Below are 22,657 nucleotides of genomic sequence, written 5' to 3'. Positions count from 1 at the left end.
TTGGGCAGTGAGTACCAGGTTACCAGCATTGTGAAGCCTATTGCAGGATTGACTCAAGTGACTGTTAACATAGGGGGGTTATGTAGGGATTTTACTAAAGAGGATGAGGTAGTGATTGTGGGTGGGGCTGGTAATAGTATTGACAGGAATGGGGAGTATGACATAGATGGTGACCTGGAAAAGATAGCCACTCAGACTGGCAACACGAATGTGCATTTCGTGGGACTGTTTCAGCGTCACGATCGGCCTCAACTTAATACAACCGTCAGGTGTAATAACATGAGACTTGGGGGTGCGCTGATGACAGAAGGCATGGGTCACATTTCAGTGGTGTCGGTGGAGTCTATCAGCAGGATGGGATTCACTAGACATGGCCTGCACCTCAACAGACATGGGAAGGGGAGGTTGGCAAAGCTTATAGGTGACAGCATAGGTGGGGGTAGTGGAATCACTCATGGGAAAATTCCTGTAGTAGTGGGTGTTAGAGCTGCACCTTTTTTAGATTGAAGTCAGCTGCTAGGTATTTTAACAAAGGAACCACTTTCGACAAAGCTTAGGTATCCGAGTAATGAGGGAATTAGTATATTTCAACAAAATATACAGGGTATTAGAGATCAAGTTAGTGAACTGCTTATAGATGTTGAATCTGAAATTATTGGTATATCTGAACACTTCTTAAATAAGGGGATAATTCAGAGGCTTCCTTTACCAGGATACAGATTGGCTGGCAGCTTTTCCATGAGCTCTTTGCGGTGTGCGGGAGTAGCCATGTATGTGAAAAACGGCATCCCATTTGAGTCAATTGATGTTTCAAAGTTCTGCACTGAAAAGGTGTTTGTATGCTGCGCAGGTGTGGTTAAAATTAGTGGAGCTAAACTTCTAACTTGTTATTTATAGGTCTCCAGACCCTGATTTCAAAACATTTCTGCTAAAGCTAGAGGAGGTTCTTGGCTCACTTTATAGGAAATACAAAAAGTTAGTTATATGTGGTGACTTCAATATTAATTGTATAAGTGACTGTGCAAGGAAACGCATGCTGGTAGACCTCCTTAATTCATATAATCTTATGCAAACCGTATTCTTCTCAACGAGAGTGCCAGGGAACAGTAGAACAACCTTAGACAACATTTTTGTTCATTCCTCATTACTACTTTAGAAGGGCATTCTGTTAGCAGAAAGGGGAATGGCCTTTCAGGTCATGATGCGCAAATTTTAACTCTAAAAGATTTTTGTGCTGCAACACATGTTAAATATAGTTATCAACTTTTTAGGAAAGCTGAGACAGTTGCTGTAGAGACCTTTGTAAACCTTATCAAGGAACAAGAGTGGCAAGATGTTTATAGTGCTGATACAGTAGACGATAAATATAATGCTTTCCTCAAGACTTTTCTCGTGATCTTTGAAAGTTGCATTCCGTTAGAACGTTCAAAACTGGGTACTAGCACAAACAGGCATCCTGGGTGGCTGACTAGAGGGATAAGAATATCTTGTAGAACAAAGTGGCAATTATATCAAAACGTTAGAAACAATCAAAATTTAAATGCAGCAGCCCAGTACAAACAGTATTCCAACGTGCTTACAAATGTTATTAGGAAGGCAAAAAGTATGCGATATGCAGATAGAATAGCTAAGTCTCTGGATAAAATTAAAACAGTATTCAATAATCACTTCCTGAATATAGCAGGTGAACTAAATAGAAACCTAGTCCCAACAGGGAATCATATAGCGCTCTTAGAAGAAAGTGTTCCGAGACTGTTACCTGAAATGCTCCTCCATGATACTGACAAGAGGGAGATTGCGTTAATAATTAAATCACTAAAGACCAAGAACTCTCATGGATATGACAGGGTATCTAGCAGAATACTGAAGTATTGTTCTATGTATGTTAGCCCAGTACTTAGCCATATCTGTAACTTTTCCTTTAGGAGTGGTCGGTTTCCTGACCGATTAAAGTACTCGGTAGTGAAGCCACTTCATAAAAAGGGAGACAGGGATAATGTTGACAATTTTAGAACTATTTCTATGCCATCGGTGTTTGCTAAAGTTATCGAGAATGTTGTATGTACAAGGTTACTGGAGCATTTAAAATCACATAATTTGCTGTCAGATGTACAGTTTGGTTTTAGAAATGGTTTAACAACTGAAAATGCTATATTCTCTTTTCACTGTGAGGTTTTGGACGGATTAAATAAAAGCTTGCGAATGCTAGGTGTTTTCTTTGATTTAACGAAGGCTTTTGACTGTGTTGACCACAAACTATTACTGCAGCAGTTGGACCATTATGGAATAAGGGGAGTAGCTTACAGTTGGTTCGCTTCTTACTTTAAGAACAGATAGCAGAAGGTAATTCTCCGCAATATTGAGAGTGGTAGTGATGTTCAGTCCCAATGGGGCACTGTTAAGTGGGGCGTTACCCAAGTATCGATGCTGGGGCCACTGCTGTTTCTTATTTATATAAATGATATGCCTTCAAGTATTACAGGTGATTCAAAAATATTTCTGTTTGCTGATGACGCCAGCTTGGTAGTGAAGGATCTTGTGTGTAATATTGAAACAGTATCAAATAATGTAGTTCATGAAATAAGTTCGTGGCTTGTGGAAAATAATTTGATGCTAAATCACAGTGAGACTCAGTTTTTACAGTTTCTAACTCACAATTCAACAAGAACCGATATTTTGAACAGACAGAATGGGCATATTATAAGCGAGACGGAACAGTTCAAGTTCCTAGGCGTTCGAATAGATAGTAAGCTGTTGTGGAAAGCCCATGTTCAGGATCTTGTTCAGAAACAAAATGCAGCTTTATTTACCATTAGAACAGTATCTGAAATAAGTGACAGTTCAACACGTAAAGTAATCTACTTCGCGTATTTTCATACGCTTATGTCGTATGTATTATTTTTTGGGGTAATTCTTCTGATTCAAAAAGAGTATTTTTGGCTCAAAAACGGGCTGTTCGAGCTATATGTGGTGTAAGTTCGAGAACCTCTTGTCGACCACTATTCAATAGTATGGGAACTCTGACATTGCCCACACAGTATATATTTTCTTTAATGTCGTTTGTTGTTGGCAATATTAGCTTATTCCCAAGAGTTAGCAGCTTTCACTCAGTTAATACTAGGCAGATATCAAATCTGCATGTGGAATGCACTTCCTTGACTCCTGTGCAGAAAGGAGTGCAGTATTCTGCTGCATCCATTTTCAATAAGCTACCACAAGAACTTAAAATCTTAGCAGTAGCTCAAACACTTTTAAGTCTAAACTGAAGAGTTCCCTCATGGCTCACTCCTTCTATTCTGTCGAGGAGCTCCTGGAAGAGCTGAAAAATTAAGCAAATTCCAGTGTTACATTGTTGGTTTTCTTTATTTTAACTTACGACTTGTCGCCTGAATATGTTTCCTATATTTAATTTTATCTGTTTCTACTATCGTGTTATGATTTCATGTATTGACTCGTTCCATGACCATGGTGACTTCTCCTTAATTTGGTCCCATGGAACAATAAAAAAAAGTAGAGCTATCACAAAGTGTACTGACAGACAACCTACAAGTGTTGGAGGAAGAAGAGTAGACAGAGATTTCATTATACCTGTCTGTGTCATAAGTTTAGGGACTGGATTAATAAAAACTAGAGTAACATTTAGCTGGTTGTTCTACTGCTTCAGGTATCCTACATAGTCTTCTCCCAGCTGTGTCCTACGCACACAACTTTCATACAGCCATGCGAAACTGTCAGAAAAGTCCTTCTTTGGGATTCTGTTCAACTCGTGCATCACATTGTCTTTAATGTCGGTTACATCGTCAATGTGTTGACCCTTTATGTGGATTTCCGCACTTTCGTCATTTTGTGAAAGGTTCGTATTTAAATTCTCATCAACCATGATGATGTTTTCCATAAAATAGTTTTCATCGTTTTGAATTTCAGTCAAGCTGAAGCAGCTTTCACGTGTTGTTGTTTTTCTTTATGAGTCAAGATGTGAATGACAAACTTCCTCTTCTACAAAACATTCTGAATAAAGTGCTAGACTTGTGATTTAGAGGTATTGTTCCATTGGGATTTGTGACACGACAACACTTACATGCTATGGCTGTACTTCTACTACTTAAAACTGCCTTTTCACAATAACTGATCGAATCCATATGTGTTGTTTACAGTTGTTATTTAAAGCTACTATCATAGTAACGGCACTCACATGCCTTATAAGAGAGGAATAAAATCAGTCTCGGAAGTCTTTGATGGATAATGTAGAATGCTCTAAGCGGCGACAGCATTCCAATTTAGGCACACAATGGAGAAGAGTGTCAAAAGAGCTTCACATTTGCAATTAAGTGACAGGGAGGAGACAGAAAATCTGTTAGAGGAATGCGTGGAATTATCTAATCATCCCACATAATTGTCAGCAACACAGATAATGCAGCATTAGATTCCCATAGGGAGTTAACCATGACGGTACAAGAAACCATACTGAGTTTCACATCACATTCAGTCACTGATGGAGGAATTTCTAAATCAACAGCACCGTGACAGGATGATAGAGAAGAGTACGAGCCCTTAGGGCTGTATATAGAAGGCCTGTATATAGAAGAAGGAATGCAAATAATGTAGGAGCCAAAACAAAGACTGCTGAAGGTACTTCAAATAAAGCAAAACGCATTTGGTCGAAATAAGACTTTATACACAAGAAAAGACAGAAAACCTTCATTACTTGTTTAAAAACAATTAAAATCATCCTCAATGTATGTGTTTACAAGTCATGTTCAGTTTTGTTACAACTTCTAAGCAGAGAGGCGATGACCAAGACAGGAAACTAATTCTTTCCTCCCCAAGTGTTTTAAATTGTGAAGACCATGAAATAAAATTACATGAGACTAGCGTCCTAATCAAAAGTTGTATTACCATGCATGTTTGCATAGAGAGTCGCAATAAATACAAAAACATAATAATTATATTAAGAGAAAGGAATAAGTATATAGATTCTTTGCAAAAACAGATGAACTGTAACGATCGATTACTTGTAATCGAGTATATTCTCACCTGTCAGACACTCAGATACATTCAGCGTTATGTGAAGATAAATGGAGTTCTATATACAGCTTATAATTTCCACATATTCTGGAGTTCTTAAGCTTTCAATGCAGTTCCCAGGGTTCTACCTCTAAAGCTTTATCCCACAGATAAGAACTCAACATTAGTCCTATGCACTGACCAAGTCCTCTCAGTCATGATATTATAATAGAAATTGAAATCCATTTTGGTTGATAACTGCTTCTTTTCTGCAGCCTACATTTAAATATATTTACACAAAGAAAATGTTATTTCCTTAAAGTAATTGAGACTTTCCATATCTTAATGAAATCTAACAAACATGTAATTTGCTAAATACCAAACAATAGTTTGTATTATATAATACTGATGAGGAGACTTCAACAGTTTTAATCCATTTGAAGCAAAGAAGGTAAGTTTCTAAAGAAAAGAAAAGAAAATAATTAATGAATTTTTAAGATAAATGAATTGCTAATCATGAGTTAAAGTTTGAATAATACCTATAAAGCCTGTGCCTCATTATTACAAGTACCATTAGATTTAGTCTATCCTGAATAATAGATAGATTAGGAAGCGTTTAATAATACTGTACCAGCATTAAATGAATTTTCCGCCAATGCTGAACAGAACGCAAGAATAACTACAAAATGAAATAATTGCTAAGTGAAGAAGGTATAATTATGTTCATCCATTACAGCATTGTTTCTGTTCACTAGTACATCTACATGGATTTGTCATTTCTGAGTGAGATCCATGTGAAAATGATACAATATAAATAATATAAATGGCATGGTTGAATCATAAACATGATAGAATCTCTCTGAAGTTACTTACATCTGGGAATGCATACCACTACTGCTTTTGTTCTGCTTTCATCTTCTTTCCTTTGCAATGTTCTCAATTCTGTTTTATGGTCATCGTTAAATCGCTGATTTCAAATTGTTATTTCAGCGAAGACTGTACATTAAGAGTTAGTAATTGCTTTGAAATGTTTACACATACAGGGTGTTTCAAAAGGACTTTACAACTTCAAAAATTCATATAAATTTATTGAAAGAAGATCTAGAGCTGGGTTTAGTGCTAGTTTGTAGGGAAACACATCAAGTTGTTTTTTTTTTATCTTAAACTAAAGATGTTGTATGTGGCTTCCATTGGTTATCTTGCTAACATCTCATCGGAAGTAAATTTCTTCCCACATTCTGTGTCGCATTGTAAGTGTAACTTGCTCAGTGCTGGTGTAAATTCTTGCTCTAATTTCAGGTAGATAAGCCAGTACAGGAGGCACAAACACAATATCCTTGGTGAATCCCCATAAAAAAAGTCAAGTGGTGTCAGGTCTGGGGGGGGGGGGGGGGGGAGGGGGGAGTCATGTAGTTGGCACATCATGGTTAAGTTGTCACTTTACTTTAGGTAATCCCAGACATCAGCCAGGTAGTGAGGTGGTGCACCATCTTGCATGAAGCAATCATTTCGTTCTTGGTTATCCTCATAGATCTGTGGTATCAAAAATTATTGTAACATATCCAGATACACTATCCCATTGATGGTTCTCTCATGGTAAAATATGGGCTCTACACTTTGTTCTTGCTCAGTGCACAAAAAGCATTCAGTTTAGGACAATCACGAACATGTGGAAATGTTTGATGTGGAGTTTTCACTCCCCAAATCCTACAGTTCTGTGTGATAAACATGCCACTTAAATGAAAAGTCATCATTAAAGATGATTTTGACCAAGAAATGTTCATCCTCATGTAATCGATTTAACCTATCCGCACAGAAGTGCTTGCGTGCAATTTTATCAGTGTCTTTTATCACTTGTATGATCTTAAGTCTGTATGGTTTCAAAAGCAAACGGTTTCTCAACACACACCAAACAGTCATAGGTGGGATTTGCAGTCCGCGAGATGCACACTGGGACGTAGGGCTGTTGACAAAATGTTGTCTCACTCGCACTCGCTCAACGACGTCATCAGATGTGCTTGGTAGATCAGATGATTTCACATGTCTTACCGAGCACCCTGTTTCTACAAAACATTTATGCCAATAGTAAATTGTAGGCCTTTTAGGAGGATCTTTAGTATACTTGGTACGGAAATTACGCTGAACTGTTGTCGCCGACTTCGATTCTTCAAACTAAAACACACAGCTAGCACCCTCGAGTCCAGTGAAGGCAGCCATCTTTAACGCAACTGCCATTAGCGCTCCTTACGGTGCGTTTCGGCACTAGCGAACTACGTGAGATAAAACTTTATGTATTTCCCTACAAATTGTCACTACAATCATCTCTGTAGGTACTATGAATTAATTTATATGAATTTTCAAAGTTGTAAAGTGGTTTTTGAAACACCCTGTATTAGTTTGTATTCTCTACTGATGTAACAGTCTTCTCATTTACAGATGTTGGTATATTACGTAAATGCAAAGTTTTCGACTATTTGTAAAGTTTTGTATCTCTAAAGTACTCACACAATGTCAGTAGTGTTTGTCTCATTCCCTATTATGAGTTTTGTGCAACTTTGTGCTGAAAGTATCGCTGTGAATTTGTGTTTTACCTTTGATCGCCGAGAACAGTGCGAATAGCATTCAAAACAGTAGTAGTTGTGACATCTTTAAACTCCAGATGATAGCCAATGCCTGCTTGAACCATTTTCGCCACATTGTTTTGTTGGTCACCCATGAATGGAATTCCGATTAGAGGAACACCAAAGTAGCCTGCCTCATTCATACTCTGGAGCCCACCTTGTGTAATGAACAGTTTGATGTTTGGATGAGCTGCAGAACAGAAGAACCATGTCGCCTCATTATGCCAATATATGCTACCATTAGATATCCTGACAGACATAAAGGTTTCACATACCCAACACATCTTGCTGTGGCAGCCACTTGGATATTTTGACATTTCCTGGACGGCCAGGGAGGTCATCTGCTTCCCACTTCCACAGTACCCTCTGTGGCAGCTGCGAGAAAGCCTCCAGGAAGGCCCGACGCTTGTGCTCGGGCATCGTACTGCCTCGGACGTTGGTACCCAGGCTGAAGTAGATGACTCCATTTTCCGCGCCATCAAGAAAACTTTGAATATCCTATGACATTTCATAAAACAGGCTTTAAGTTATACAGCATTAACAGTCATAAGGCCTTGACGTCTTAGATACCATCTTCTGTTCCTCCATTAAATATTACAATATGTGCATCCCTACATAGCCTATTACATTTCTAGTCGTCCATAATATGTATAGACATTTTATTGTTTTATTTCTTCGAAATTCATCGTTCTAGCCCTCATCACCACCCGCAGCTCCCAACCCCACCCTCACACATACTCGTCCCACCAAACAACTGTTTTTTTCAAATGTCAAATTATCTCACTTATAAAAGTCCAGGTCAACCATTACAATACAACCTTTAACGTGATAAGTAATATGTAAAATCTTATCTCCTCTCTTATTCTTTGCAAAGAATCCCTCGGTGGTGCTCCGTCACGGTACTTAAACTGTACACATTTTTTTTTGCACTGTCCAACTGCTCCTGTTTCTTCTACACAAATTTCCCCTCAATCCACACTGCACGCCTGTAAAATGGCTTTCTGTCATACCTACTGTCGTAGGAGCTGCTTTTCCATTGCTGTGTTATTATGGCTATCAGCAAACTTATTTTGTTCAAAAGGCATTATTCTCCTGTATGTGGATATGATATCTCTGTCTTTTAATGAGTTTTTCCCACTTTTTGTACGTAGGTGATTAGTTATTCGTGTCTGCTATATTTCAAAACCTATATATTTACTTTTTTATCCCTGAAACCCATATTTTATATTAACTAATCTGTCCACTACATTTCTCAGTTCTTCTAAGTCAGTCTTACCTTCAGCCAAAAGTCTATGTGGCATTTGAGCTTTATCAGCTTCCTCAAAACACTCATAGTCTTGTTTAACGTCTCATGATCGGGGTTCACAGTCATGCAGAATTGTTTAAAAGACATCATATTCGCCTTTGTCTGTAGGGTATTATTCACTTCACAGTTGCAGTTTCGGTCTTTGGGCAATGTTCAAGTGGAACGGCAAAAGATTTTGCTTCAGTGCTTGTCAGACTTTAACATCCTCCGACATGTACGCATGTCATCGTGATGAACAGACCTTTTCACTATAGAAATACAGTAATATTAGACGAATGCGAAACTGTGTACACAATTTACGTCATTTGACGACGTACAGAACTTCGCACTTGTCTGATGTTGCTGTATCTCTACAATGAAAAGGCCTACTTTTGACGTTGTGCCAGAGGATTTGTGCTGAAGCAAAATCTTCTGAAGTACCTCATGAAAATGGCCCAGAGGCCGAATTGGCAATTGTGAAATAAATAATCCCACACTCAGTGGCGAATATGATGTCCATTAAACAAAACCACTGTATTTCTTCTTAAGCTGACGTTCATTATGTCTTCGACATACTATTTAGACAAGAATGGCGATCAGTTACTTCCCATCCTACACCTTTCTGAACGTTAGCATATCTTCTTAGATTTTCCAATTACATAACCTGTAATTGTCTTTATGTTGGACAGTCCATTAGTGAGATGACTGTGTACATTATCCTCTTCCATCTAAAAAATTCATAAATATTATTTTTATTAATAAGCTTAGAAACTGTGCCATGCATGTGCGGGTCTTTTCCTAATATCGTTTTTTTTCTGCTCTGGGTTTGTCTCTGGCTCATCGCTGGGAGATCAGAGGACTCTTGGCCACAAGAGTGCGGACGTAAGCAGTGGCGGACCAGATTTAAGCCCGAGCTAGGTGAGCTATGGGAAATTGACAGGTTAGCAGCTGTGGCGCTTGGAGGTCAGCGTTTACCAGGAGCGTGTAAGCACTCCATTTTGGCCGAACATTGCTGAAAGATGGCGAGCCCACCTGTGGAGTGTTTTTGGCGGAATCAAGCCGGGGATTTATTTAACTTGCAGCTATTCAACCGTGGAAGGAACGAGTCTGTTTGGAGGAAGCACTGTGAACCTTCCCTTTGATAAAAGGCATTAATTTTGAGCTCAGTAAATGCATCCTGTTTCCTTTCGCACCTGCTCGGTATTAGTCTTTTTACATCTGTCTGTTGTGAACGAAAGGCGCTTATTTGTGGTTTTGATCCAAAGCACGTTTTCGCAAGTTGTGGCGAACGTGCATCAAGTTTGTTGTCTCGTCGCCATGTCACTGAACTTTCTTCAAGGCGCTTTCATTAATTTCAATCTGTAAATTTCTTGCCATGATCTTGCTTACTATTTTCCTTTTTGGGCGCCTTGTATTTTAGTCCCTATTACTGCCTCCCGTTTTAATGAAAATAGTGTTGCTTTGAAGTTGTCAGGCTCTGCTCGTTTTTGAATTTCATTCAGATACTATTTAGCCCTCAGTCTAGTTGGCTTTGTATAGTACTTAGGCCTACTGGAACTCGTGTATTGGCTTATATTTAAGTATAGTAAGGTTTAATTCTATCTGTATGTGTTTGACGAAGGACAGGCTAGTCTTTATTTAATGAAATTTTTGCTAAGGACTTCACTGCATGCTCTAACGGATCCGGTGATATTCACCAGTTTTGTAATACAATTGTTGAAAAGGTATCTATTTTAGTAAGGCAGCTGGGCAGTTGATTACATCAAATTCGTATTACTTGTCCTTTGCTGCCTGTTTGAAGAAGCTGAGTGGATGTCATCTGTCGTCCCTTTATTTGCGTTGCTACCTGCCAGGTCCTACACATTGTGTTTGTGTATTTGATCGGCTACTGCTTTTGTTTCCCGGTCGTCCCGAGGTTAGGGGTTTACCTCACTTCAAACTTTTCAATTATCTAGGCAGTAGGTGATTTAATATAAATGGTTTCTTTTAAATTTTCAAGTAAATCTAAGAAACATCGTCTTTAAGATCAGCCTGTTTCTTGTTTCGTCATTTTGTTGTAAATCTCAGTACGTAGTTACTTATGCATTCCTTGCGATTTAGGCAAATTTCAGGCAAACCTTTGAGCACTTTCACCGGTTATAAACCTTTTTTGCATGGTCAACAGCCATTAATTCGATTAAGCTGTACATGTTCTTATTTATCTGAATACTACTGAAGTTTAGTACATGTAAAATTTGTGGTGCTCTTAAAATTTTGTTTTGCTTCAACATGGACCGTTTGGTGAAGCTGCTATATATAGTCATTGGTTTCAGCATTTATGTTGTATCCAAGGTTCTCGGGTGTCCAACCGGATCCGTTCGTGGGACTTCTTCCATGTAAGAATATTTGCATCTGGGAAAGCTTCAAGGCCACCATAATCACAATGATTGCCCCACACAACTGCAAGTGTCAGCCATGTACTACCTCCAAACACAGCTTGTACATCACATGTGAAGTTCAATTTGAGTCCACGAAATACATTTGGACCTCCAATTAGTTGTTGTTTATTAAACTGACCAGCCAAGTCAATATCAATTGCCTTCAAAGAACGATAAACAGAAACGCTGCGCCGCCAGCGACGGCGCCATGCACGTCGCAAAGGCATTGCTGTGGCACGTTAACTAACAGAACGTAGCAAGCCAACGCCCAGCGAGACCCAGAGCTATGCACTCCTCGCAGAGCGAATGACGCTCCGTGCTGCGGCGCAGCGTGAGCGCTGATAAGACGTCACGCGCCGTTTATCGTGACGTCACTTCCGCTGATAAGTTTGATATTCGAGCAACACGGCCCTAGTAAAACTAGGGGCCGTGTTGCGTGAGCCACGATATTTCGGCGGATAACCGTTCCGCCATCATCAGGTGGTGCTGATGGAATGATCTGTTTGCGCTGTGTCGGTAGTATTTATGTCCGTGGGGTCCCGAGTCGTACCCCGGTGCGGGCGGCCGGCGGGGCGCCGCGTGGTGGGAGGGGTGGGGGAAGCTGCAGCCACGCCCGGTGCTAGGCGCAGACCATCTCCGTCCGCCGTGGCGGAAGTATCTCGCGTCCGCTCGTGCCGTTGCTCTTTGATGGTGTTTAATAACGGTTTCCAGGCCTTGCTAAGTTGAAACCCGATGTCCCTGTTGATGAGGTTATCTGTTACTCGAATTTCTTCTTGCGGAACACGGTCTCCAGGTGTTTGAGCTCCGTTGGCAAGTTCTGTTCATCAGAGATCGAGTGTGCTCTATGTACCAAGGTGTTGAGCATTCGATTAAGCTGCGCCGGATGGTGGCAACCGCCAAATCCAAAGGGCCTTCCGACAACAGAGGTGCAGCAAGAACCGAGATGAAGAACAACCCGAAAAGAAAAGCAAGCTCTGGCCTTTCTGCCGTTTGCTGGCAACGTGTCGTCAAAAATAGGGAGACTGTTAAGGCGACACAAGATTGACACAGCCTTCCGGCCACCAGCAAAGATTCGTGACCTACCAGGAACGGCAAAAGATGACGTAGGGCTGAAGAAAGCGGGCGTATACAAAATCCCGTGCGGCTGTGGCAAATCCTACATCGGCCAAACAGTTCGCACGGTCGAGGGCCGATGCAAAGAACACGAACGTCACGCCCGCTTACGCCAACCCAGCCATTCGACCCTAGCAGAACACTGCATTGAAACCGGACACACAGCGAAATTCGAAGAGACAAAAATCCTGACTGCCACAAGTGCCTACTGGGACAGTATCTACAAGGAGGCATATAAATTCGAGTAACAGATAACCTCATCAACAGGGACACCAGGTTTCAACTTAGCAAGGCCTGGAAACCGTTATTAAACACCATCAAAGAGCAACGGCACGAGCGGACGCGAGATCCTTTCGCCACGGCGGACGGAGATGGACTGCGCCTAGCACCGGGCGTGGCTGCAGCTTCCCCCACCCCTCCCAACACGCGGCGCCCCACCGGTCGCCCGCGCCGGGATACGACTCGGGACCCCGCGGACATAAATATCACGGACACAGCGCAGACAGATCATTCCATCAGCACCACCTGATGATGGCGGAACGTTTATCCGCCGAAATATCGTGGAACTTCGACGAACGGATCCGGCTTGACACCCGAGAACCTTGGATACAGCACATTCGCCAGGAAAGCCTGAGATCTCATAGCATTTATGTTCTTAATCTATAGTTATTTATTCCCACTGCAACTGCTTACCGTATTGTGACACGCTTTTATCATTGGGTCCTAACCCATTGGTGCAGTTGATAAGAATAATTTTCGAATGGTATTGCACTATTACTCTGTTAACTGTTTGTACTGTACCTAATTGTAACCTAAGTTAGTCTGGCTTACCAATGAGACATATGTTTTATTGGGTCTAAGCCAATTGGTCACCTTCTAAGTTTGTTATTTGATTTTCTTACTGTCATTCCCCTATTGGAGTATTTTTCTTATCTTAAAGATTTTGATTGTTTTAATAACTTCGTCCGAACAGGCTTTGGAAGTCCCAACGATAGCGACCGACCGCTGCGTCATTCTCGATCGATAGGTGTCACTGGATGCGGATCAGTAAACTGCTCTCCTGGCCGTTGTCAGTTTTCGTGGCCGGAGCCGCTACTTCTCAATAATTGCTTCTTTTCCTCTGAGTACTATTCCAGTCTGTAATTAACAGTCCTCATACACCTAGCAGATTTATTCGTGCCTTCTCATGTTTTCTGGAAGTATGAAATTAAGCTTCTAGTTTCATAAGGTTTTGACTGTCATACTACTGTGTACAGCAACCATTAGTTTTAGAAACTTCGAAGGTGTCTCATTGACTCACGCAGACTTGTTTCAGCTCCTACCAATCAATGCTCCATCAAACACTGGGTATTTCACAGAATAACTTATTTCTTCCACGTCGAAATCCTCCTCCATTTCTACCACACTAAAGTAGAGAGCTATTTTCCACCAAACGATCTCACAGTATACTGTTGCCAATAATTTGTCTTGTTTTGCTCTACCAGTTTGAATCTTGTTGAGCAGCAGACGTACTATGACTTTTCCAAAATTAGATAAAATCTTCCATTCAACACCTATTCCAATTTATTTCTCGTGATTTCTTTTAGTATCTCTTAAAGTCAAAAGGCACATAAATTCAGATTATATATTTTGTAAGCTCGAAGAAACTGGCGATTAAATACAATTAGCCTCTAATAACAATATTCAGAAACACAGAATTTAAATATGAACAGTGTGGAGCAAAAAATAAAAATTAACTGGTATTATAAAAAAATGTTCAAATGTGTGTGAAATCTTATGGGACTTAACTGCTAAGGTCATCAGTCCCTAAGCTTACACACTACTTAACCTAAATTATCCTAAGGACAAACACACACACCCATGCCCGAGGGAGGACTCGAACCTCCGCCGGGACCAGCCGAACAGTCCATGACTGCGGCGCCTTAGACCGCTCCGCTAATCCCGCGCGGCAACTGGTATTATAAATATTGTTTATATTTAACACCCTTAGTATCGAGTTCCGTGTTTCTTATAAAATGAACCAATGGCTACGGAGTACATCGAGTGACATTGTTAAATTTTTTTAGTTAATCCGTATTAACCACAAAAAAAGGAACGAGAGAAGTGGAAAACATTTACAGAACGGGAACGCACATTAGACTCCCAGCTGCCAACCTTGTACGGTAGGGAAACATTGTTTCACTAAAAACGAATGTTTGAAACGCATATCTTTTTAAGGAAACCGACTATGATGAGAATTTAGTATATTGCTTGTTTACTGTCCCCGTTGTTATAAGCAACAGGGCAGCTCAGACCTGGTACCGTCACATCACCAATTACGCACCAGCAAAATACAGTTACGGAAAATTTCGTCCACTGCCACAGACTCTGACGGCCCTCTACTTGTCAGAGCACAAGTCCGGGACGTGGAGAAACATTTCAAACATAGGGATCCTTCAAAGATATGTAAAAAATTATAATAAAGAAAACCAAGGGGACAAATCTAGTCCTAGACATAAGTTCCTCGAAAGACCAGATACAGCAAGAGGTCATAAAGGAATAGGCAGCTCATATCCATTCTAGACTGATTAACAATAGAAAAACTGGAGGGTAATTACTGGATATGAATTACGTAACATTCACTTCTCTGAAGATAGGGAGCGTGAGGTATGAAGTAATGGAAGATGAAAGGACACAGAAACTGGTTCCAGGTAGTCGAATAATCGATGCTTTTATTAATAAGAATACAGTCATTATGTACAGAAATTCTCATCTACGAATCTAGACTTCGAGAACCTATAGAGGTACTCTAAGTACCCTCCGTCAGACACCGTCAGGTGGCTTGCGGAGTGTGGATGTAGATGTAGATATAGACTTAGCGTAACCATACTATTTAGCTAAGTCTATAGATAATATAATAACTCATTTTTCCGAATTTCTCAACTATAGTGTGTTACTTACATACAACTGTCTACGGAAGTTTATTTATTTTCGACTTCGTAGGGAACTGACACAACAAACTATGCGGACCGTGGGAGATGTAATTAAGTTCGTACAACTCTAGAATATTTATGAATTATAAGCAGACTTGTAAACGAGAATAAAATGTGTGGACATGTACGAAAATTAATGGTTTTATACACTACTTAATGTAGCCACACGAAAAACTGACGCCAAACATAACTCGAAATTTTCATCGTTATCAAAACATTTGTTTTAGTTGTGAAATATATGTAGAGAACTGGTAACTAAACAAATTTCACATTTACCTGAAGTAACAATATACCGTTTACAGAAAACATTTTAAATCTGCAGTGGGCTTTATAACTACTGCTGAAAGTTTACATAAAATGGTCGATGTAAGTGACTCCATCTGACGCTTAATGTAGAGGAGCAACTGTAATACGCTTTGTGAAGAAATAATATGGGACTATTATCAAACAACCATTCAAATATGAACCCCCTCCCGCTGGTTTCTGTGTTGAAAATGTCTTGTACCCACTATTTCTAAACTTAACGCTGCGTCAGAAGATACTAAGATTAGTGATATCCTTTAGGATAAGGATACTTCATTAGTGTGGTCGCCTCCTCTTTTCCTTCTATTGAACGATGTTCTCTTGCTTTTAGCTTTTGGTGTTTTATTTTGTTATTGCAGTTTCGGCATTTGCGCCATTTTCAAGCATAATATATGGAAGTATAGGTTGTCACTAAGCAGAGATAACAACGAAATATCCACATACCTGTCTAATGTCTGCCTATATTCAAAAATATTATACCTGAAAATGGCATAAATGTCAAAACTGCAATTGTAAAATAAAACACTAACAGCTAAAAGCAAGATAACATCATTTAAAAAATTAAAAATGCTGTAAACAAATATTACGAGAGAACAATGCTTCGTCTTCTGTTCGATGCTTTTTACTCTCTAATCAGTTATAGGTACATCAGTCTTCCCTAATGGTTTTAACCGCCATAACCATCGCTTCTCCAGATCTATGCACGTATTCCTGAATTTAGATCGACAGCTTCTTAGTCTTTATGACAGCCTGCTAATGTACAATCTTAAAACACATGACATCAAGAGTATTTATGAAGAACGTTTCACAAACATCACGAAGTTTGCCAACACTACACACAGTTAAGACATTTTTACCGCCTCTTTACCGCCATTGCGCAGAGGGTACTTCCTTCGGTTAAAAATACCATTACTTACGCCTCACATAATGGCATTTCACCCCTATGGGTCCTGCTTCATGTGCCTTTGTTTCTAGAAAAAGAACACGCAATTCAGCTTGTCCCTCTAATGAGTAAGATACTTTATGTATAAATAAATTTATAGCTCTTGAATAGATAAGGTTTTGTTTGTCGTGAGAAAGATCTGGGACTTTGATTTATTTCGTACATTTTGTTGTTTCCGTACGTTTATCGGTGAGAGACTTAAGAAAATCATTCAATCTAAAAACTTTAAAATGCTACTGAAATATTTTCCTAAATATTCCCCAGAATTACCTATATGAAGTACAAGGTTATTCTGACACAACTTTATAAAGTTAGCTGTTGCTTTTTAATTTATCTGTGCCTTTAAGTTGCGAATTGCTGTTTTCCAAACTTGTCGCCAGTATAAAAGACTCTTGAAGTTAACTGCCTGTCATGAAATGTTCTCGATGTAAGTTATGTTGGTATGTTTCCATTGTCTGCGAAATACAAGCCCTTAGCCCTAGGATTACATGATTTGCGTGTAATGATTCTTTCAGTAACATTCATGTGCATCATGTAAGGAAATGTGGCACGAAAATTACTGTTCTTCATTTACTGTAGTGATCAACAGACAACGTCGACAGCGTGCTGACGGTGATCGTGGACAGTGAAATTTTATGTAGAATACTATTGAAAAACGATTACAAAAGACCTGTAGATCACTAACAGTTTATACAGATATCTAGGACCATGGATGTCAGTACTATCTGGGAGTGATTAACAATGGTGTAATAATATGCATCTACGTGGTTCTGGACTGAATATTAATAGGAGTTACAAGTAAGAAGCTGTACGTTCCAGAAAATCTGGCTAATGAAATTTAGGCAGTGTGCATATACTCCATAAATTAACAGGAGGTAGTTTGGGAAGCAAAGACTCCAAAGCACCTATAAGGAGGTACAGTTTACGCATTCTTGTTGTCTATGATTCGAAAAGAAGTTGTTTGTAAATAAAATTAGAATATGGATATAATTTCATTACTAAACACAGCCTTCAGAAATGCCTTCACAAAAGAAGACGAAGGAAATATTCCATAATTCGAATCGAGAACAGCTGCCAGCATAAGTAACGTAGAAGTAAATATCCTCGGAGTACTGAAGCAACTTAAATCACTTAATAAAAGCAAGTCTTCTGGTCCAGACTGTATACGAATTAGGTTCCTTTCGGAGTATGCTGATGCATTAGCTCCATTCTTAACAATCATATACAACCGTTCGCTCGAAGAAAGATCCGTACCCAAAGACTGGAAAGTTGCACAGGTCACACCAATATTCAAGAAAGGTAGTAGGAGTAATCCACTAAGTTACAGGCCCATATCGTTAACGTCGATATGCAGCAGGATTTTAGAACATATATTGTGTTCGAACACTACGAATTACCTCGAAGGAAACGGTCTATTGACACACAGTCAACAAGGGTTTAGAAAACATCGTTCCTGTGAAACACGACTAGCTCTTTATTCACATGAAGTGCTGAGTGCTATTGACAAGGGATTTCAGATTCCGTATTCCTGGATTTCCGGAAGGCTTTTGACACTGTACCACACAAGCGGCTCGTAGTAAAATTGCGTGCTTATGGAATATCGTCTCAGTTATGTGACTGTCAAAGAGGCCACAGTTCGTAGTAATTGACGGAAAGTCATCGAGTAAAACAGAAGTGATTTCTGGCGTTCCCCGAGGTAGTGTTATCGGCTCTTTGCTGTTCCTTATCTATATAAACGATTTGGAAGACAATCTGAGCAGCCGTGTTCGGTTGTTTGCAGATGACGCTGTCGTTTATCGGCTAATAAAGTCATCAGGAAATCGAAACAAACTGCAAAAGATTTATAAAAGATATCTGAATGGCGCAAAAAGTGGCAGTTGACCCTAATTAACGAAAAGTGTGAGGTCATCCACATGCGTACTCAGAGGAACTCGTTAAACTTCAGTTACACGATAAATCAGTCTAATCTAAAAGCCGTAAATTCAATTAAATACCTAGGTATTACAATTACGAACAACTTAAATTGGAAAGAACACATAGAAAATGTTGTGAAGAAGCCTAACCAAAGACTGCGTTTTATTGGCAGGACACTTAGAAAATGTAACAGATCTACTAAGCAGACTGCCTACTCTACGCTTGTCCGTCCTCTTTTAGAATACTGCTGCGCGGTGGGGGATCCTTACCAGGTAGGACTGACGGAGTACATCGAAAAAGTTCAAAGAAAGGCAGCACGTTTTGTATTATCGCGAAATATGGGAGAGAGTGTCACAGAAATGATACAGGACTTGGGCTGGAAATCATTCAAAGAAAGGCGTTTTTCGTTGCGACGGAATCTTCTCACGAAATTCCAATCACCAACTTTTTCCTCCGAATGCGAAAATATTTTGTTGACACCGACCTACATAGGGCGGAACGATCACCACGCTAAAATAAGGGAAATAGAGCTCGTACGGAAAGATATAGGTGTTCATTCTTTCCGCGCGGTATATGAGATTGGAATAATAGAGAATTGTGAAGGTGGTTCGATGAACCCTCTGCCAGTCACTTAAATGTGATTTGTAGAGTATCCCTGTAGATGTAGATCTGTTTTATTCACCTAGGTATCTTTATGAATCATGGATAAAATGGTCCCTGCAGGTTAAAATGTGTTGCTGATTTGATGCAGAAAATTTTTAACAATGCCTGTGTTTCATATCTCTGTTCCTGGTTCTCTTGCAAATAGACTATAACTTCTTTCCTCACTTGATACTTACTTTGGAGTAAAACACACCTGATATCATTCCTCCGGGTTTGTCTTTGGGAGGTTGGTGATTCGCTATCGCCCCCTTCCAGTCATCCTGCTTTAGGTTTGTAGGATACATCCAAATCGTTTCGTTTCCTCCATCAACGAGCAGCTGATTCCTCGCTTAATTCTTCTCCCTCTAAGATACTACTCCATATATGTTAAATTTTACTCCTCCCTGATTTGCATGCATTCTTGTCTTCTTTCACATTATGTGGAACTAATATTGTACCAACACTGATTTATTTAACTAAGCACTTAAGTGCAGCAACATTAGTACCTACCTTGGGTAGAGGCTTTCGTTGCTTTTCGATGTGCAGCCCTGTCAGTTCTATCACATTTGGTAGCATCGGCCGTGGGTAGTTCATGCTGAAGTGATTATTCACGAGGATCAGGCTTATGTTTGTTTCTGTTTTCAGCACAGATGGCGGTTCAGCACCGAAATACGTTCTCATGACCTCATCTTGAGTCTTCAGTATTACATTCCGCCAAAGGTAATTCAGACGGAGTATTATATACGTGTTGTACATTCGCTCCCAGAAGGACATGTGATCGGAGTAGCCAAGCATGAGATCTGGGCAGTAGGAAGGATTGTTGGGATTTCCATACGAGGTATGGACGGGAGAGGGGATACCTAGGGACACGAAACCAACCAGCGGCGGTGATCCCAGCTCATATACCAAACCGTAGTAGCACTGGTACATGAGATGCTCCAGAATAATGACGTCGAAAGACGGCCGGGATCTGAAACATGAAACCGCTCGTTAACTACTCGATATCAAACCTTGGAAAGCTATCAAATATAGCTTTTCACATCTACACTCCACTGTGCCACTTACCTGAGGAAGTCTTTGATCTGAGAAGAGCCAAGCTGTAGTTCGCAAATACGTTTCCCAGCTTCTTCCATCATACTCATCAATGCAATGGGACTTGTTTCAGACATGGATGTAAAATCAAACGTTGCTCGCCAGTAATCGTACGTACTAGACAAGTCTATTTCCGTGTAATTCTGTACATTTTTCTGAAAAGAAATGGTAAAGTATTTCAGCAATAATTTTGTGTACATGGCTACTTATACTGTCTACTCACTGCATAAGTCTGATTTGCTGGCATCGACAAACATCAACTTGCTGACACATATCTTTCAATTTTCTGGCTAACTGCTTTGTGTGTAAGATCGATATCATTCTTGTTGTTGCAAACTCTGTGGTGGGGTTGAGGCGTGGCGCCTTATGCCCCTATTACACGATGCGCGTAAACCGTACACCTATGCACCAGCCCTGCAAGCGTGCATGTCTGTAACTACAGACTGGTTCACATAGACTTATTACACCATCCACGCGGGATATACAGGGTGTTTCAAAAATGACCGGTATATTTGAAACGGCAATAAAAACTAAACGAGCAGCGATAGAAATACACCGTTTGTTGCAATATGCTTGGGACAACAGTACATTTTCAGGCAGACAAACTTTCGAAATTACAGTAGTTACAATTTTCAACAACAGATGGCGCTGCAAATGATGTGAAAGATATAGAAGACAACGCAGTCTGCGGGTGCGCCATTCTGTACGTCGTCTTTCTGCTGTAAGCGTGTGCTGTTCACAACGTGCAAGTGTGCTGTAGACAACATGGTTTATTCCTTAGAACAGAGGATTTTTCTGGTGTTGGAATTCCACCGCCTAGAACACAGTGTTGTTGCAACAAGACGAAGTTTTCAACGGAGGTTTAATGTAACCAAAGGACCGAAAGGCGATACAATAAAGGATCTGTTTGAAAAATTTCAACGGACCGGGAACGTGACGGATGAACGTGCTGGAAAGGTAGGGCGACCGCGTACGGCAACCACAGGGGGCAACGCGCAGCTAGTGCAGCAGGTGATCCAACAGCGGCCTCGGGTTTCCGTTCGCCGTGTTGCAGCTGCGGTCCAAATGACGCCAACGTCCACGTATCGTCTGATGCGCCAGAGTTTACACCTCTATCCATACAAAATTCAAACGCGGCAACCCCTCAGCGCCGCTACCATTGCTGCACGAGAGACTTTCGCTAACGATATAGTGCACAGGATTGATGACGGCGATATGCATGTGGGCAGCATTTGGTTTACTGACGAAGCTTATTTTTACCTGGACGGCTTCGTCAATAAACAGAACTGGCGCATATGGGGAACCGAAAAGCCCCATGTTGCAGTCCCATCGTCCCTGCATCCTCAAAAAGTACTGGTCTGGGCGCCATTTCTTCCAAAGGAATCATTGGCCCATTTTTCAGATCCGAAACGATTACTGCATCACGCTATCTTGACATTCTTCGTGAATTTGTGGCGATACGAACTGCCTTAGACGACACTGCGAACATCTCGTGGTTTATGCAAGATGGTGCCCGGCCACATCGCACGGCCGACGTCTTTAATTTCCTGAATGAATATTTCGATGATCGTGTGATTGCTTTGGGCTATCCGAAACATACAGGAGGCGGCGTGGATTGGCCTCCCTATCCGCCAGACATGAACCCCTGTGACTTCTTTCTGTGGGGACACTTGAAAGACCAGGTGTACCGCCAGAATCCAGAAACAATTGAACAGCTGAAGCAGTACATCTCATCTGCATGTGAAGCCATTCCGCCAGACACGTTGTCAAAGGTTTCGGGTAATTTCATTCAGAGACTACGCCATATTATTGCTACGCATGGTGGATATGTGGAAAATATCGTACTATAGAGTTTCCCAGACCGCAGCGCCATCTGTTGTTGAAAATTGTAACTACTGTAATTTCGAAAGTTTGTCTGCCTGAAAATGTACTGTTGTCCCAAGCATATTGCAACAAACGGTGTATTTCTATCGCTGCTCGTTTAGTTTTTATTGCCGTTTCAAATATACCGGTCATTTTTGAAACACCCTGTACTTGCCGCACGTGCGCAGTACACAATGATAACGAGCAAAACGCAAACAGAACTTCCTGACCTCTTGCAATGTCGTTCGTTCTGCCGCGCGAAACACAAGGGGTGCCCTGTGACATATTAGGACAACATTTTTTCAAATTATTTATGTGTCTCGAGGTTCCTATTTAATAAGAAATTGTTTTTTATCATTATTTATTAAGTGACTACTATTATCTTATTTAGGTTACTACTGTACTGAATTACAGACTCAACAGTTAGTTTTATATTACGAGACTTGGTTACACAGCTATATGTATTCATACAGCATTTTGCACAAGGA

General features: G+C 40.4%; 1 protein-coding gene across 1 annotated transcript in view; it reads right to left on the bottom strand.

The window, feature by feature from the left end:
- The window catches only part of LOC126473932 (UDP-glycosyltransferase UGT5-like), an 85,108-nt gene that overhangs the window by 16,368 nt on the left and 46,083 nt on the right, over window positions 1-22,657 (bottom strand). The window contains exons 3-6 of the mRNA XM_050101290.1: window positions 20,280-20,461; window positions 19,725-20,184; window positions 7,901-8,123; window positions 7,596-7,815 (exon numbers count right to left, since the gene is read on the bottom strand). Of these exons, the coding sequence (XP_049957247.1) occupies window positions 7,596-7,815; window positions 7,901-8,123; window positions 19,725-20,184; window positions 20,280-20,461 (1,085 nt within the window). The remainder of the gene's footprint in view (window positions 1-7,595; window positions 7,816-7,900; window positions 8,124-19,724; window positions 20,185-20,279; window positions 20,462-22,657) is intronic.

Source organism: Schistocerca serialis, chromosome 4 (assembly GCF_023864345.2).
Source record: "Schistocerca serialis cubense isolate TAMUIC-IGC-003099 chromosome 4, iqSchSeri2.2, whole genome shotgun sequence".
In the NCBI taxonomy this organism is placed as follows: Eukaryota; Metazoa; Arthropoda; class Insecta; order Orthoptera; family Acrididae; genus Schistocerca; species Schistocerca serialis.
The sequence above is the reverse complement of the archived record's forward strand: the minus strand, read 5'-3'. Positions and strand labels throughout refer to the sequence as shown.